Source organism: Gasterosteus aculeatus, chromosome 14 (assembly GCF_964276395.1).
Source record: "Gasterosteus aculeatus chromosome 14, fGasAcu3.hap1.1, whole genome shotgun sequence".
Taxonomy (NCBI): domain Eukaryota; kingdom Metazoa; phylum Chordata; class Actinopteri; order Perciformes; family Gasterosteidae; genus Gasterosteus; species Gasterosteus aculeatus.
The window spans coordinates 8070920-8087000 of NC_135702.1; the positions used below are offsets into that span (position 1 = coordinate 8070920).

At 42.5% G+C, this 16081-nt stretch overlaps 2 protein-coding genes across 2 annotated transcripts; both read left to right on the forward strand.

Moving 5' to 3' along the window:
• The first annotated feature begins 1210 nt into the window (after window positions 1-1210).
• LOC144388211 (glutathione hydrolase 1 proenzyme-like) lies at window positions 1211-6836 on the forward strand. Its single transcript, XM_078087857.1, has 10 exons — window positions 1211-1340; window positions 2210-2415; window positions 2541-2671; window positions 2781-2870; window positions 3071-3263; window positions 3364-3524; window positions 3935-4084; window positions 5564-5700; window positions 6043-6230; window positions 6311-6836. The coding sequence occupies exons 2-10, from the start codon at window positions 2249-2251 to the stop codon at window positions 6456-6458; spliced, it is 1365 nt and encodes a 454-aa protein (XP_077943983.1). The 5' UTR covers window positions 1211-1340; window positions 2210-2248; the 3' UTR covers window positions 6459-6836.
• A 1109-nt stretch (window positions 6837-7945) lies between these two features.
• On the forward strand, window positions 7946-15909 carry LOC120832114 (glutathione hydrolase 1 proenzyme). Its single transcript, XM_040198169.2, has 13 exons — window positions 7946-8075; window positions 8945-9150; window positions 9276-9406; window positions 9516-9605; window positions 9806-9998; window positions 10099-10259; window positions 10670-10819; window positions 12299-12435; window positions 12778-12965; window positions 13046-13173; window positions 13273-13385; window positions 13461-13574; window positions 14096-15909. The coding sequence occupies exons 2-13, from the start codon at window positions 8984-8986 to the stop codon at window positions 14240-14242; spliced, it is 1719 nt and encodes a 572-aa protein (XP_040054103.2). The 5' UTR covers window positions 7946-8075; window positions 8945-8983; the 3' UTR covers window positions 14243-15909.
• Window positions 15910-16081: the final 172 nt, after the last annotated feature.

A 16081-nucleotide genomic window follows, 5' to 3' on the forward strand; every position in this document is an offset into this window, starting at 1 on the left:
TATCAGGCTAATATAGAGCCTGTTGATCTTCCTGGCAGAGCATAGACGTGTCGGGCTCTGATGTGTATTCTTTGTACTTTCGCCCAAAAATTGGGTTTCCCAAAGAAGAAGAAGAAGAAGAAGAAGAAGAAGAAGAAGGAGCAATGGGAAATATTTTGTTGAAGAAGAAAAAGACAAACATGGCTGTGAAGTTGTTGTAGTAGCATGCAAACAAAATAATGAACAAAATTCATTTTGTTTTTGTTTCGTTTTTATTGAATGAAGGAAGAAATCAGGAAGATGGATCAGTGCAGCTGCTTAACAGATATGGTCCAATTCACGGAGATGTGGCTTTCCAAATAGTCCTACAGTATATCCATTATATACACTCTATTAAAACCTGCTTATAATTACCGTATTAGATCAAAACCTTGTTTTTTGGCCGGTGGGTGGCGACTGAGCGATGTGAAATTAAAGATATCAAGTTGAAATTAAAACTTCCAAATAGTATTCCAGGAAAGTTAACCAATATGCAATATGCATGGTCTTATATCAGTGTCCTTCTCTATATGGAGTTATGTAACCTACATTGGATATTTAGTACAGCTGGTGGGCTACAGCTGTGGAAACACAAACAATAAGAGTTGCTGTTATCACAGCTGAGACTTAAAGTCCAATTGTGGGTCCAAAGGAGCGAAAGAATAGACTGCAGCCATGCCGACTCTTTGGATGTTGGTGTTTGATGATTGATGTTGAAGAGTTATTTAGGGATTCAAATTCAAGGCCGTTCTTTTCTCTAATTGCGTACATGCGCCTCCACCTCCTCCATCCCAACCAAGGAGGTTATCCGGATGGGGAAGGTGTAGGATAACCTGGGTTAGCTATTGCTGCAAGGCCCCTGTTGGCCTCCACCTACCGGCCTGGCTGCTTATTTAACGGACACATCTCCCCCAGCTCTGCACTCCTTCCCACTGTTCCCCTGCAGTTTGTTCTTTCCTCCCTGCATGGCAGATGTGATCCTCTCCCTCGCAGCCCTGACAGCTATCACTACTTTCTGCCAGTGAATTGTGTCTTCCTCTCAGTTTCAGGGTCATGCAATTATAATTAGTCATGCAAGATGCCTAATTATTTGAGTGATAACTTGTGTGTTATCAGAAGTTCTCACTTCCCCCCTCTGCATTTTTTCCTCTCCCTATGGTGAGCCAGTACACTGTAGGTGTTTTATGGTGGGGTGGGTTAAAGTTTAATGACTTGAATAGTTACACATTAAGAAGCAAAGTAGGTCTATTACTCATTTGCTGCCGCAGAACGCAGCAAACAAACGCACACAGCGCCGCTGACGTCCCGAGAAAAAAGACAAGGTAAGACAGAAACAAAATGTTTGACATGTCTGGTACAATGTTGAATATAAATATAAGTCTTGGCTTGAAGTTGATTCTTTCAGGCTTTTCATTTCTGAAAGAACGTTGTTATTTGACACCTGAGGACAGAAAATATGTTATTTTTAATAAATTGTTTGTGTACACGTTCTAACAGAAAGTATTACTACAACTAGATTAAAAATAATCTGGTTTCATTCCATTTAGGGTTTGATGCAAATTGGGGTCTTTTTAGGGTTATGTTCTATGTACATTGCGACATAGGTGTCACAACATGACATTTAAAAAGAAAAAAGAATGTTTGATGTGCAGAAGCAAAAAGCCTTTTGATGTGAACGACACAAATTCTTACAGTAAGTAAAGTAAAGTTTGAGTAGTCTTAAAGCTGTTCAAACGACGTTGCGTCTATTTTGTCATCGCATTCTACTTTAATAGAGCTGCAGAGATTTTAACATTTGTTTGAACACAGGTTTCCACACAATACAGGTAATATTACCATAAAGCCCCAAATCTACTGTAAACTGTCCCGCTGTATTGTGAAGTTATATCAGGATGTGTTATTTTTATTTTTTTATTTAACCTTTATTTAACAAGGTAAAAATCCTATTGAGATCGAGATCTCATTTTCAAGGGCGACCTGGCCAAGAAGGCAGCAGCACACGTTGTTACAAAACCGCCATAAAATACATACACATGACATGAGTAAAACCACAATGTCATTAATAATTCAATACGTGGGTTTACATTTTCTTGTGAGTTGTATTGCTCCACATTTCTGGATATTTGTTGACAACGCTGATAATAATGTGATGTGTAATTTGTGTTTGATTGTTTTTTTTTCCTCTCGACAGGCGTTAAAATAAACCATCTACTGTTCCTACGCTGTGAATATGGTAAAGGTAACGATAATAGTGGCACTGGCGATCCTGCTGTTGGCGTCAGTGGCCACGTTCGTGGGTGTCTTCTTCGGTATGGGGGCGAGGAAGCAGCCGGGTGAGCAGGTGTACCTGAAGGCGGCTGTGGCGGCGGACGCTGGGCCTTGTTCAGAGGTCGGCAGGTGAGAGCTTTACGGATCGGAACATCCATTGCACAGACTCCTACATCCATAAACGTATATGAGCACGGAGGTTGCTCGTTTTATTCTTTGCCAACAAAGCTCACCGTCCACTCCTCCTCTGGTAGAGACATTTTGGTGAAAGGCGGCTCCGCAGTTGATGCCTCCATCGCCGCGTTACTGTGTGTTGGGCTCATGAATGCTCACAGCATGGGCATCGGAGGAGGACTTTTCTTCAACATCTACAATGCAAAAACTGGTACTTTTCACATACTTTACCACCGTAAACCTTCAGCGTACTTTCCAACTTTCCTTCCGGTTGCCTCGATCTTAAATGTAAATTCCCTGATTTGTCACCATGCACACAGGGACGGTTGAGACCATCGATGCCAGGGAGACGGCGCCACGCAATGCAACAGAGAACATGTTTGGCAACAGTACGGATCTTTCCCAGAAAGGTAATGTTTAACCTGCGCTATCGGACATGGAAATGAGCTGACGAAAGCTGCAGTTCAACCTATTGTGAAAGAGGACGACCCTCTGATAATGACTGACAAAAGAAAGTGCATATTTGATAAAACCGTGTCTTAGAAGTGCGTGTGTGTGTGTATTTTCAAGGGTAATAAGTCTTTGTTTCCTTTGCTTCGATGGGCGGTAGGAGGGTTGTCTATCGCTGTACCGGGGGAGATTCGAGGCTATGAGATGGCACACACACGACACGGCAAACTGCCTTGGAAAGACTTGTTCCAGCCAAGCATCAGTCTTGCAGAAAAAGGTTTTCCTTTGGGCCGAGCACTTGCCTCAGCTTTGTCCCGCCATAAGAAAACGATCGTCACAGACGAAGCACTGTGGTGAGAGTCACGCACCCTAAGCACAATGAAATCAGTGTTGGACTATGTGAGATTTTAGGCAGGTTTCATTCCCACTTAAAGATAATTTATTTTATTTCAGTGAAGTGTTTTGTGGGAAAAATGGCGACGTCCTGAAGGAAAATGACACCATCAAATTTACCAAGCTTGCAGAAACTTATAGGACAATAGCAGAAAAGGGTCCTAATGCTTTCTACGAAGGACAACTGGCTCAGAACCTTGTGTCAGATATTCAGGCAGCAGGTAGGTTTCATTTGAATTGTATCTTAAGTCATACAGGTTATTAAAAAAGCTTATTTTCTTTGTTAGATAAAAAGGTTGACTACTGATAGCAATAATATTAATCTAGATGTATGGTAAAAAGGTTGAAAAACCAAGTCGTCCTTTTTCTTTATTTTACAATCCATGTAGATGATGATGATGAGATCATCTTTCTGTTCCATTTGAAGCTCGTTCATCTCACACACAAGGACATTATCATTATGATCGTTTCCAATTATGTTAGCACTAAAAGTGATTTTCTAAAAACACTTCAGGCGTGTATCACAACATGTACTAACATGCACTCTCTGTGCATGGCTAATTCTAAGGAGGATTAATCTTTCCAGTTCTGTCCAAGTGTGCATTCACAGTGTGTGTCGATCCGTGTTCAGGCGGTCTCGTCACATTGGAGGATCTGAAGGATTATGGGCCCGTCTTGGATGAGAAGCCTCTAAGGGTGAATGTGGGGGCGTACACCATGGCTGTTCCCAATGCCCCCGCTAGCGGCCCCGTGCTCTCGCTGATATTAAACATCTTGAATGGTAAGCTTTGATACTTTGTCCAAAAATGTCCCGAGTGGGTGTGCTTTCATGTGAGCTGCCTTCACTCTGCCAGTCACTCTCTCGGACTCCACTGCACAGTGAATCTGCTCTAAAAGCTTTCTCGCTTACCTGAGAGAGACCTGGTCTGCTTTATGAAACACAGACCCGCGTTTACACCTGTTTAAAAAAAGAGTTAAACTGTACTACCATGACATGTATCACTGCAACAGACATCTTTTAGGACGTAAAATAACCCAGTTCCATGTCACACGAGACAAGACTTCGCCTTAAGAACAGAAGACTTGACAACAATCCTTCCTTCCCCTCCATTAACTAGAACAGCAGAACATTTAATTCAAAGATTACCACAAAGGTTGATACACACATTTAAAGAGTTAAGTGTTACACATTTTAGCATTTACAATAGTCAGGTTTATGAACATTGGAAGGGTTTTGCAATTTATTGTTCCTTGTGTTGATATTGGCCATTCAAAGCTCTCTTTCAAATCCTCTTTCACATTGGATCTGCTTTAGCAAGACCATCTACTTAAAATGCCTGTATGCAGAGTAAGCTACCGCTAACAGCTGACTCTGCTCAGCATTAAGAGGAAAACAGGCTGCTTGTGGGTCCATCTTCACCAAGTGTGACAGCAATGCTGCTCGTGTCTTAACCTTGTCGGTCTCTGTATGAATGTTTATGCTTCGTGAACAGATTTCGTCATCGCGAAAGTGTCCTTAGAGGCAGACGCGCCACCTTAAAGGTGTGTAGGAGATAACAATAGGAGGTTAGGAAGTGTGGAGGGGGGGATTGGCCCACTCGTTTTACGCCCCTAGGCCCAGTTTGGCTTTGCATTCCATCTCATGATGGTCTCAACATGTTGGTTCTCGTGTCCAAGTAAAATCCAGCAAATCACTGTAACCCTGTAGGGGGGCCTCTGTTTGATTGGCGTAGATCCAAAGATAATGTGTGTGTCTTCGGAGATGTAAAGTTCATGAACATGCTGCTGATCAAATAATATTGGCATATTTCTTGTCTGTGTACATCACAGTCTGTGCTGCTTTTCAGTACAGTACAGTCGGCCTTTGAGGATTAGATGAGAAACTTCCTTCCATAGTAATTAATCGCCCCAAACCTTCCCTTTCCTCTGACTGGCCGCCCCCTCGCTGCGGCCCCCTGTCTCCCATGCTGGCACTAATCTCACCAATTTTGCCCCTAATTGGACATGGTCGAGTGGTCCAGGCTTCAACCACATATTTCAGCGATCGTCCAAAACTTTGATCCAGCTGATTTACCCGTGAGTCCTGCCTCTCCCTGACAGCTGAAACCCCTCAAACCGAAACTCTCCGCTTCCCTCTGCAGCTCAGCTCGTCTGTCTGGACGCAGCTCCGGTCCATTTCAGATTGTCTCCCTTCCAAACAGCCAGCTGAATGAAGCCGTGTTCTAAATAAAGTTGCTGATGAGTGTGACGTTTTCCGCAGGGTACAACCTCACCTCAGATAGTGTGGCAACCACGGAGAAAAAGATCCTGACCTACCATCGTGTTGTGGAGGCTTTTCGTTTTGCTTATGCAAAGAGGACCTTACTCGGGGACCCGGTGTATCTCAACATCACAGATGTACGGTCAGATCTTTTCCCAACACCTCAACACACCCGTAGAAAGTATCAACATGTGACAACATGGCAAACTTCAGCTTTGAATCGGTATTACCAATGTAGGTGTTTCTTGATGTTATGTTTCTAATAGTCTGTGGAGAAATTGGTGTCGGATACTGCTATTTCATCCCATTGACATGAGTATCCTGAGACATATTTAGAAGCGTGCCCTTTTTTCATGGATTTGTAGGAACAAAAATACAAATTCCCAGAACACAAATCCATAAATGACACTCATCAATATGTTTTGGTTGAATATTCGGCACATGAATTATTCCTGTGTCCACGTTTGTTCTTCCAAAAGCTCATCCAGAACATGACTTCGTCTTTCTACGCCGATGGCCTGCGTGAAAAGATCACCGATGGATCCACACATCACATGAACTATTACGAGCCCGAGTTTTACCTGCCTGAAAACCACGGCACCACCCACATCTCCGTAGTAGCAGAAGACGGAAGCGCCGTGGCCGCCACCAGCACCATCAACCAATAGTATGACAAACAAATTGATCGAATTTGATGATGATGAATTTAATTCCCCAGACATGTTAACTGTAAATGTTTTCCTGCAGTTTGGGCTCTAAAGTCATGTCGAGATCAACAGGGATATTACTCAACAACGAGATGGACGACTTTAGCTCCCCGCTCATCACAAACGGCTTCGGAGTGCCTCCTTCCCCCAACAACTTTATCAGGCCAGGTAAGACAAAGACACAATAATCAAAATAAATGAAAGGTAATACTTCATGAAGGAGTGTTTCATGATATTTGGTATTATCTCACAGGCTGCTCGTTCTGTTTCTCGCTGCATGCCAGTGTCCCTCTGTGTTTTATGTGCAACCATTTAATATTCAAGGGCCATCATTTGAGAAATCCTGACATTTTCGCTGCGTCTCACGGCGTTGTCCTCCAGCAGACGCTGTCAAGCCAAAAGTGGGACTCATATATCTCCGTTGAGGTGTTTTGTGGCTCAGCTTGCATGCATTCTGCATAATAATATCAGGCTAATATAGAGCCTGTTGATCTTCCTGGCAGAGCATAGACGTGTCGGGCTCTGATGTGTATTCTTTGTACTTTCGCCCAAAAATTGGGTTTCCCAAAGAAGAAGAAGAAGAAGAAGAAGAAGAAGAAGAAGGAGCAATGGGAAATATTTTGTTGAAGAAGAAAAAGACAAACATGGCTGTGAAGTTGTTGTAGTAGCATGCAAACAAAATAATGAACAAAATTCATTTTGTTTTTGTTTCGTTTTTATTGAATGAAGGAAGAAATCAGGAAGATGGATCAGTGCAGCTGCTTAACAGATATGGTCCAATTCACGGAGATGTGGCTTTCCAAATAGTCCTACAGTATATCCATTATATACACTCTATTAAAACCTGCTTATAATTACCGTATTAGATCAAAACCTTGTTTTTTGGCCGGTGGGTGGCGACTGAGCGATGTGAAATTAAAGATATCAAGTTGAAATTAAAACTTCCAAATAGTATTCCAGGAAAGTTAACCAATATGCAATATGCATGGTCTTATATCAGTGTCCTTCTCTATATGGAGTTATGTAACCTACATTGGATATTTAGTACAGCTGGTGGGCTACAGCTGTGGAAACACAAACAATAAGAGTTGCTGTTATCACAGCTGAGACTTAAAGTCCAATTGTGGGTCCAAAGGAGCGAAAGAATAGACTGCAGCCATGCCGACTCTTTGGATGTTGGTGTTTGATGATTGATGTTGAAGAGTTATTTAGGGATTCAAATTCAAGGCCGTTCTTTTCTCTAATTGCGTACATGCGCCTCCACCTCCTCCATCCCAACCAAGGAGGTTATCCGGATGGGGAAGGTGTAGGATAACCTGGGTTAGCTATTGCTGCAAGGCCCCTGTTGGCCTCCACCTACCGGCCTGGCTGCTTATTTAACGGACACATCTCCCCCAGCTCTGCACTCCTTCCCACTGTTCCCCTGCAGTTTGTTCTTTCCTCCCTGCATGGCAGATGTGATCCTCTCCCTCGCAGCCCTGACAGCTATCACTACTTTCTGCCAGTGAATTGTGTCTTCCTCTCAGTTTCAGGGTCATGCAATTATAATTAGTCATGCAAGATGCCTAATTATTTGAGTGATAACTTGTGTGTTATCAGAAGTTCTCACTTCCCCCCTCTGCATTTTTTCCTCTCCCTATGGTGAGCCAGTACACTGTAGGTGTTTTATGGTGGGGTGGGTTAAAGTTTAATGACTTGAATAGTTACACATTAAGAAGCAAAGTAGGTCTATTACTCATTTGCTGCCGCAGAACGCAGCAAACAAACGCACACAGCGCCGCTGACGTCCCGAGAAAAAAGACAAGGTAAGACAGAAACAAAATGTTTGACATGTCTGGTACAATGTTGAATATAAATATAAGTCTTGGCTTGAAGTTGATTCTTTCAGGCTTTTCATTTCTGAAAGAACGTTGTTATTTGACACCTGAGGACAGAAAATATGTTATTTTTAATAAATTGTTTGTGTACACGTTCTAACAGAAAGTATTACTACAACTAGATTAAAAATAATCTGGTTTCATTCCATTTAGGGTTTGATGCAAATTGGGGTCTTTTTAGGGTTATGTTCTATGTACATTGCGACATAGGTGTCACAACATGACATTTAAAAAGAAAAAAGAATGTTTGATGTGCAGAAGCAAAAAGCCTTTTGATGTGAACGACACAAATTCTTACAGTAAGTAAAGTAAAGTTTGAGTAGTCTTAAAGCTGTTCAAACGACGTTGCGTCTATTTTGTCATCGCATTCTACTTTAATAGAGCTGCAGAGATTTTAACATTTGTTTGAACACAGGTTTCCACACAATACAGGTAATATTACCATAAAGCCCCAAATCTACTGTAAACTGTCCCGCTGTATTGTGAAGTTATATCAGGATGTGTTATTTTTATTTTTTTATTTAACCTTTATTTAACAAGGTAAAAATCCTATTGAGATCGAGATCTCATTTTCAAGGGCGACCTGGCCAAGAAGGCAGCAGCACACGTTGTTACAAAACCGCCATAAAATACATACACATGACATGAGTAAAACCACAATGTCATTAATAATTCAATACGTGGGTTTACATTTTCTTGTGAGTTGTATTGCTCCACATTTCTGGATATTTGTTGACAACGCTGATAATAATGTGATGTGTAATTTGTGTTTGATTGTTTTTTTTTCCTCTCGACAGGCGTTAAAATAAACCATCTACTGTTCCTACGCTGTGAATATGGTAAAGGTAACGATAATAGTGGCACTGGCGATCCTGCTGTTGGCGTCAGTGGCCACGTTCGTGGGTGTCTTCTTCGGTATGGGGGCGAGGAAGCAGCCGGGTGAGCAGGTGTACCTGAAGGCGGCTGTGGCGGCGGACGCTGGGCCTTGTTCAGAGGTCGGCAGGTGAGAGCTTTACGGATCGGAACATCCATTGCACAGACTCCTACATCCATAAACGTATATGAGCACGGAGGTTGCTCGTTTTATTCTTTGCCAACAAAGCTCACCGTCCACTCCTCCTCTGGTAGAGACATTTTGGTGAAAGGCGGCTCCGCAGTTGATGCCTCCATCGCCGCGTTACTGTGTGTTGGGCTCATGAATGCTCACAGCATGGGCATCGGAGGAGGACTTTTCTTCAACATCTACAATGCAAAAACTGGTACTTTTCACATACTTTACCACCGTAAACCTTCAGCGTACTTTCCAACTTTCCTTCCGGTTGCCTCGATCTTAAATGTAAATTCCCTGATTTGTCACCATGCACACAGGGACGGTTGAGACCATCGATGCCAGGGAGACGGCGCCACGCAATGCAACAGAGAACATGTTTGGCAACAGTACGGATCTTTCCCAGAAAGGTAATGTTTAACCTGCGCTATCGGACATGGAAATGAGCTGACGAAAGCTGCAGTTCAACCTATTGTGAAAGAGGACGACCCTCTGATAATGACTGACAAAAGAAAGTGCATATTTGATAAAACCGTGTCTTAGAAGTGCGTGTGTGTGTGTATTTTCAAGGGTAATAAGTCTTTGTTTCCTTTGCTTCGATGGGCGGTAGGAGGGTTGTCTATCGCTGTACCGGGGGAGATTCGAGGCTATGAGATGGCACACACACGACACGGCAAACTGCCTTGGAAAGACTTGTTCCAGCCAAGCATCAGTCTTGCAGAAAAAGGTTTTCCTTTGGGCCGAGCACTTGCCTCAGCTTTGTCCCGCCATAAGAAAACGATCGTCACAGACGAAGCACTGTGGTGAGAGTCACGCACCCTAAGCACAATGAAATCAGTGTTGGACTATGTGAGATTTTAGGCAGGTTTCATTCCCACTTAAAGATAATTTATTTTATTTCAGTGAAGTGTTTTGTGGGAAAAATGGCGACGTCCTGAAGGAAAATGACACCATCAAATTTACCAAGCTTGCAGAAACTTATAGGACAATAGCAGAAAAGGGTCCTAATGCTTTCTACGAAGGACAACTGGCTCAGAACCTTGTGTCAGATATTCAGGCAGCAGGTAGGTTTCATTTGAATTGTATCTTAAGTCATACAGGTTATTAAAAAAGCTTATTTTCTTTGTTAGATAAAAAGGTTGACTACTGATAGCAATAATATTAATCTAGATGTATGGTAAAAAGGTTGAAAAACCAAGTCGTCCTTTTTCTTTATTTTACAATCCATGTAGATGATGATGATGAGATCATCTTTCTGTTCCATTTGAAGCTCGTTCATCTCACACACAAGGACATTATCATTATGATCGTTTCCAATTATGTTAGCACTAAAAGTGATTTTCTAAAAACACTTCAGGCGTGTATCACAACATGTACTAACATGCACTCTCTGTGCATGGCTAATTCTAAGGAGGATTAATCTTTCCAGTTCTGTCCAAGTGTGCATTCACAGTGTGTGTCGATCCGTGTTCAGGCGGTCTCGTCACATTGGAGGATCTGAAGGATTATGGGCCCGTCTTGGATGAGAAGCCTCTAAGGGTGAATGTGGGGGCGTACACCATGGCTGTTCCCAATGCCCCCGCTAGCGGCCCCGTGCTCTCGCTGATATTAAACATCTTGAATGGTAAGCTTTGATACTTTGTCCAAAAATGTCCCGAGTGGGTGTGCTTTCATGTGAGCTGCCTTCACTCTGCCAGTCACTCTCTCGGACTCCACTGCACAGTGAATCTGCTCTAAAAGCTTTCTCGCTTACCTGAGAGAGACCTGGTCTGCTTTATGAAACACAGACCCGCGTTTACACCTGTTTAAAAAAAGAGTTAAACTGTACTACCATGACATGTATCACTGCAACAGACATCTTTTAGGACGTAAAATAACCCAGTTCCATGTCACACGAGACAAGACTTCGCCTTAAGAACAGAAGACTTGACAACAATCCTTCCTTCCCCTCCATTAACTAGAACAGCAGAACATTTAATTCAAAGATTACCACAAAGGTTGATACACACATTTAAAGAGTTAAGTGTTACACATTTTAGCATTTACAATAGTCAGGTTTATGAACATTGGAAGGGTTTTGCAATTTATTGTTCCTTGTGTTGATATTGGCCATTCAAAGCTCTCTTTCAAATCCTCTTTCACATTGGATCTGCTTTAGCAAGACCATCTACTTAAAATGCCTGTATGCAGAGTAAGCTACCGCTAACAGCTGACTCTGCTCAGCATTAAGAGGAAAACAGGCTGCTTGTGGGTCCATCTTCACCAAGTGTGACAGCAATGCTGCTCGTGTCTTAACCTTGTCGGTCTCTGTATGAATGTTTATGCTTCGTGAACAGATTTCGTCATCGCGAAAGTGTCCTTAGAGGCAGACGCGCCACCTTAAAGGTGTGTAGGAGATAACAATAGGAGGTTAGGAAGTGTGGAGGGGGGGATTGGCCCACTCGTTTTACGCCCCTAGGCCCAGTTTGGCTTTGCATTCCATCTCATGATGGTCTCAACATGTTGGTTCTCGTGTCCAAGTAAAATCCAGCAAATCACTGTAACCCTGTAGGGGGGCCTCTGTTTGATTGGCGTAGATCCAAAGATAATGTGTGTGTCTTCGGAGATGTAAAGTTCATGAACATGCTGCTGATCAAATAATATTGGCATATTTCTTGTCTGTGTACATCACAGTCTGTGCTGCTTTTCAGTACAGTACAGTCGGCCTTTGAGGATTAGATGAGAAACTTCCTTCCATAGTAATTAATCGCCCCAAACCTTCCCTTTCCTCTGACTGGCCGCCCCCTCGCTGCGGCCCCCTGTCTCCCATGCTGGCACTAATCTCACCAATTTTGCCCCTAATTGGACATGGTCGAGTGGTCCAGGCTTCAACCACATATTTCAGCGATCGTCCAAAACTTTGATCCAGCTGATTTACCCGTGAGTCCTGCCTCTCCCTGACAGCTGAAACCCCTCAAACCGAAACTCTCCGCTTCCCTCTGCAGCTCAGCTCGTCTGTCTGGACGCAGCTCCGGTCCATTTCAGATTGTCTCCCTTCCAAACAGCCAGCTGAATGAAGCCGTGTTCTAAATAAAGTTGCTGATGAGTGTGACGTTTTCCGCAGGGTACAACCTCACCTCAGATAGTGTGGCAACCACGGAGAAAAAGATCCTGACCTACCATCGTGTTGTGGAGGCTTTTCGTTTTGCTTATGCAAAGAGGACCTTACTCGGGGACCCGGTGTATCTCAACATCACAGATGTACGGTCAGATCTTTTCCCAACACCTCAACACACCCGTAGAAAGTATCAACATGTGACAACATGGCAAACTTCAGCTTTGAATCGGTATTACCAATGTAGGTGTTTCTTGATGTTATGTTTCTAATAGTCTGTGGAGAAATTGGTGTCGGATACTGCTATTTCATCCCATTGACATGAGTATCCTGAGACATATTTAGAAGCGTGCCCTTTTTTCATGGATTTGTAGGAACAAAAATACAAATTCCCAGAACACAAATCCATAAATGACACTCATCAATATGTTTTGGTTGAATATTCGGCACATGAATTATTCCTGTGTCCACGTTTGTTCTTCCAAAAGCTCATCCAGAACATGACTTCGTCTTTCTACGCCGATGGCCTGCGTGAAAAGATCACCGATGGATCCACACATCACATGAACTATTACGAGCCCGAGTTTTACCTGCCTGAAAACCACGGCACCACCCACATCTCCGTAGTAGCAGAAGACGGAAGCGCCGTGGCCGCCACCAGCACCATCAACCAATAGTATGACAAACAAATTGATCGAATTTGATGATGATGAATTTAATTCCCCAGACATGTTAACTGTAAATGTTTTCCTGCAGTTTGGGCTCTAAAGTCATGTCGAGATCAACAGGGATATTACTCAACAACGAGATGGACGACTTTAGCTCCCCGCTCATCACAAACGGCTTCGGAGTGCCTCCTTCCCCCAACAACTTTATCAGGCCAGGTAAGACAAAGACACAATAATCAAAATAAATGAAAGGTAATAAACACGATTCATTTGACTACTTTGTTAATTTAAACTACTATTTGATCGTGTTGAAAGGAAAAAGGCCAATGTCTTCTATGTGTCCAACCATCCTCCTCGACAAAAACAACAACGTTAAGATGGTGGTCGGAGGCTCAGGAGGAACTAAAATCACCACCTCAATCGCTCAGGTAATTTCAAATGCCATTTCAAATGTGCATTCCAACTAACTTTTAGCATTGGCGGAAATCTTGGCTGTTTTGTAGGTGATCCTCAATGCGCTGTTCTTCGACTACGACCTGGTTAAAGCCGTGTCGGATCCGAGGCTCCACAACCAGCTGAGTCCCAACGCCACCGTCGCAGAGCCGGCCTTTGAAAAAGTGAGTGTCACACACTGCGCACAACGACACACTCATGTGTGTGACTAACGGCAGGGCGAGTTGGTGTGTAGGGAGACGATCCTTCAACCAGAAGCAAAGCCACCACGGAGCAATGATGCAGCACCTCAGTCGTGAACGGCACCCGAGACACTGTTCATTAAATTCAGCTTCAGGGTTGCGGAGAGGTTCAAGTTGAGTTTGTGGTCAGAGCTAAATAGAAGATCACAAGCTGGGGAACTCACATGATAATTTGATTAATTCACTTGGATGTCAAGTTATTTGCAGGTGATGATGTCACCCAACGGGATGTTGGCCAGGATGTTGGCATGGTCAAGTTCAGTGATTTCAGATTTTGTGCATAAAGTTGTTTTAACAGACGTGAGTCGACGTGAATTCTTTCAACGGGCAGGAAGAGCCCGGTGAACTTCGGAAACAAAGTGTTAAAGGACCCTGCTGTGTGATATGCAGCTGTTCAATTTCCCTCCTCTTGCATGTGAGTTATATATGCTCCTGTTTGGCAGACCATCCTGGAGGGTTTGGCGTCGAAGAACCACGAGACAGAGTTCCTCAAATCATCGGGAGCAGTTGTGCAGGCGGTGGTTCGCTATGAAGACGGACTCCACGCTCAGTCAGATCCTCGCAAGTGGGCGTACGCCGCAGGGTACTGAGGTCATAAAAACGCCTCTGATTGTGCAGAGAGACTCTAGCCATGTGAACCGTGACCCCAGAGGTAGGAGCCGAGAGATTAAAGACTTAATAAAGGAATAAGAACGTCAGCAGTCTTAAGGAACTAATCAGTTTTAGATTAGGTTCGACTAATGTTCATTTGCTGCATAACACAGATTGACTTGAGTGTGAAATTAATCTGGAATATTGACTTTCAAATCTAATGCATGTATGTTATTTCATCATGTCATGTAACAAAGACATGCATGAGTAAATAGATTTTAAAGGATAGCCTTAAACTGTGTTTAGTTCACACTGTTGATTGTGAATATGTTCAATTCCCACATCTTTCCAAATCACTTTTAGCAGCATAAAGCCGTTCTCCCAAAGTTATCATCCATTCATTTAATTTAATTTAATTATAGATATATCCACAAAGTAATTGACCAAAACTAACATACATCAAAAATTGTTTCATTTAAACTAATTTCCCCAAAACCAAATCCCCATGGGTCAAAGGCAAACAGCGCGAGAGTGACCTCTTAGAATAAAAGACTACCACACCTCAGGGTGTTATAAACAGTCCTACTTAATCACTACAGTAATTTCCCACAACCCAGAGTGCAACGGCCTGTATTGACCCCATGAAAACTGCAGCTGTTGCTGCTCACTGTCACTGCTGGGATTCAGGGCTCTTCTTTTCTCAACAGGAATGTAAATGTGTTACATGATCACTGACTTCCATAAAAGTGTAAAATGATGTAACGATCTCAATGTTTTGCTACCATTGACTGGTTCATATTTGACCAAAGCTGTTATAATATTAAGTAGTTAAATATTCACGACACAGATATTTATTTAAAAACAAATGAAAGACAATCTTAGTGTGAATGGATAATTTATTTTATAAATGTAATGTTTTTTTTATTTTTATGAAATTGATAAAATAGATAATGTAGATGTTTTCTATGTATAGTTTTTCACTTGACATGCAGATACTGTAATTATTCATTATTAAAACACACCCTCTGTATAAAAGTATATTGGTTCTTGGGTCTCAGGTTTTAAGCTGATGGTTAATAAGAGTTTACAGCCATTTCAACTCTTTGAGTTTGCACTATGTAGGCATAGCTCCGTGCTAACGTCAGCAGCTAATGCCAGCAGGGTAAAATGCTTGATGAGAATACGTTAAGTCTGGAACAAGATAGTGTCTCACCCGACAAACAGACCAACATTGTCGCCCTAGGAGCCATACAGCCAATGTGACAGAAATACAGTAGACCTGGATTGTGTGAACACACCGGATAATATGTCACAAGTCAGCTGGACATCTGATGCATGATTATGATTAGGGGCAGGTGGCATGTGCCGATCTCAGAGTGACATGTACCGATCTCAAAGTGGCATGTACCGATCTCAAAGTGGCATGTACCTATCTCAGAGTGGCATGTACCAATCTCAGAGTGGTGTTTAATGATCTCCCACAAACAAATACATACAGATCCCCAAACAAATATAATAATCCACATAGAAACTCATACAAATGCAGAAATATATTTTTAATTTATTCATGTGTGCATATTTGTGAATTGTTCTGTGTACATTTGTGAGTAAAATTTATTTGTAAATCTTTTCTGTGTGCATTAAATGTTTGTGCCATATTTGTGAATCTGTGCGCATTTGTGAGTCTTTCTGTGCGCATCTGCAATTATTCAGACTGATCTGACCCCTTTGAATTTAGCTGATGCTGCTTTGAGTGAAAGACATTTTCTGCGTAATGTAAAATGATGCTTTAAATGGCTTGGAATCATGCAAAGAGGGTCAGATAAGGAAGCTATGGA

Bases quoted from the DNA above. Each gene is read 5' to 3' on its own strand.
- LOC144388211 (XM_078087857.1), top strand. From the start codon at position 2,249: ATGGTAAAGGTAACGATAATAGTGGCACTGGCGATCCTGCTGTTGGCG. The intron at 2,871-3,070 runs GTAATGTTTAAC...GATGGGCGGTAG, and splicing joins TACGGATCTTTCCCAGAAAG to GAGGGTTGTCTATCGCTGTA. The intron at 3,525-3,934 runs GTAGGTTTCATT...ATCCGTGTTCAG, and splicing joins GTCAGATATTCAGGCAGCAG to GCGGTCTCGTCACATTGGAG.
- LOC120832114 (XM_040198169.2), top strand. From the start codon at position 8,984: ATGGTAAAGGTAACGATAATAGTGGCACTGGCGATCCTGCTGTTGGCG. The intron at 10,260-10,669 runs GTAGGTTTCATT...ATCCGTGTTCAG, and splicing joins GTCAGATATTCAGGCAGCAG to GCGGTCTCGTCACATTGGAG. The intron at 12,966-13,045 runs GTATGACAAACA...GTTTTCCTGCAG, and splicing joins ACCAGCACCATCAACCAATA to TTTGGGCTCTAAAGTCATGT.